The sequence below is a fragment of the Penaeus chinensis genome, chromosome 10 (assembly GCF_019202785.1).
Source record: "Penaeus chinensis breed Huanghai No. 1 chromosome 10, ASM1920278v2, whole genome shotgun sequence".
Taxonomy (NCBI): domain Eukaryota; kingdom Metazoa; phylum Arthropoda; class Malacostraca; order Decapoda; family Penaeidae; genus Penaeus; species Penaeus chinensis.
In genome coordinates this window covers 7,317,897-7,318,677 of record NC_061828.1, presented here as the reverse complement: position 1 = coordinate 7,318,677, position 781 = coordinate 7,317,897, and the positions used below count along the sequence as shown (strand labels likewise).

General features: G+C 38.0%; 1 protein-coding gene across 1 annotated transcript in view; it reads left to right on the top strand.

Annotated features, from left to right (window-relative positions):
• Positions 1-162, top strand: part of LOC125029832 — a 19,361-nt gene extending 19,199 nt beyond the window's left edge. Inside the window, exon 5 of the mRNA XM_047620007.1 lies at positions 86-162. Coding sequence (XP_047475963.1) covers positions 86-162 — 77 coding nt within the window. The remainder of the gene's footprint in view (positions 1-85) is intronic.
• The last annotated feature ends 619 nt before the right edge of the window (positions 163-781 follow it).

Sequence of the window (781 nt, the reverse complement as noted above, 5' to 3'; positions counted from 1 at the left end):
CCGCATGCAAAGAAGTCCCGGCATAATGAGATGTGCGCCTTGTAACCAGGGAACCTTTTGGCCATATGTCGATGAGGCATTACAGGTGGCGGTGCTTGCTCCCTGGCGCGTGTAACAGTACCTTCCATGAGCGTGCCGGTGTTCGAAAGCTTATTCACTTAGCGCAAGCTCGTCCGAAAGCGTTGGCTTCGTGAGAAAAGTCGTAAGCATCGTCCGTTTCTTCGTTTGTGTTCTTGCGGTTATTGTTTAAAAAAAAAATTACGTTACTGACGCTTTGGATATTTCCGACTTATTTTTCTCCATAGGGTTATTCGTTAGTTCATTGTTTTAAACTTTCAGATTATGTCTACGAATGAAAGAGTCTCACTAAATCACGATTATCATTAACCATGTCTTTTTCACGGCTGAAAAAGCTGCCAAAACGTGCGAACTTTAAACCACGTGAAGACAATACACGAGAAACTCTCACGGCGCGCTGTCTCCTCTGCTCAGCTCGGCGGTCGAGCAAGTAAAACAATTAACTTTCACTCTCGTTTTCTATAACAAAAAGCAAGTAAATCACAATCGGCTGATGAAACAGCTTGGTGATGATGTAATTGTCACTGTATGGTAGCTGTACATAAAAAATTGAGCAAAAATTAAGGTACATTTAGCTAATATATATAAATATATATATATATGAATATATTTACATTTATTTGTATATACATATATAGATATATCTGTATATAGATATATATATATTCGGAGGAAGATAAAGTTTTCTTTTTATCATCACTTT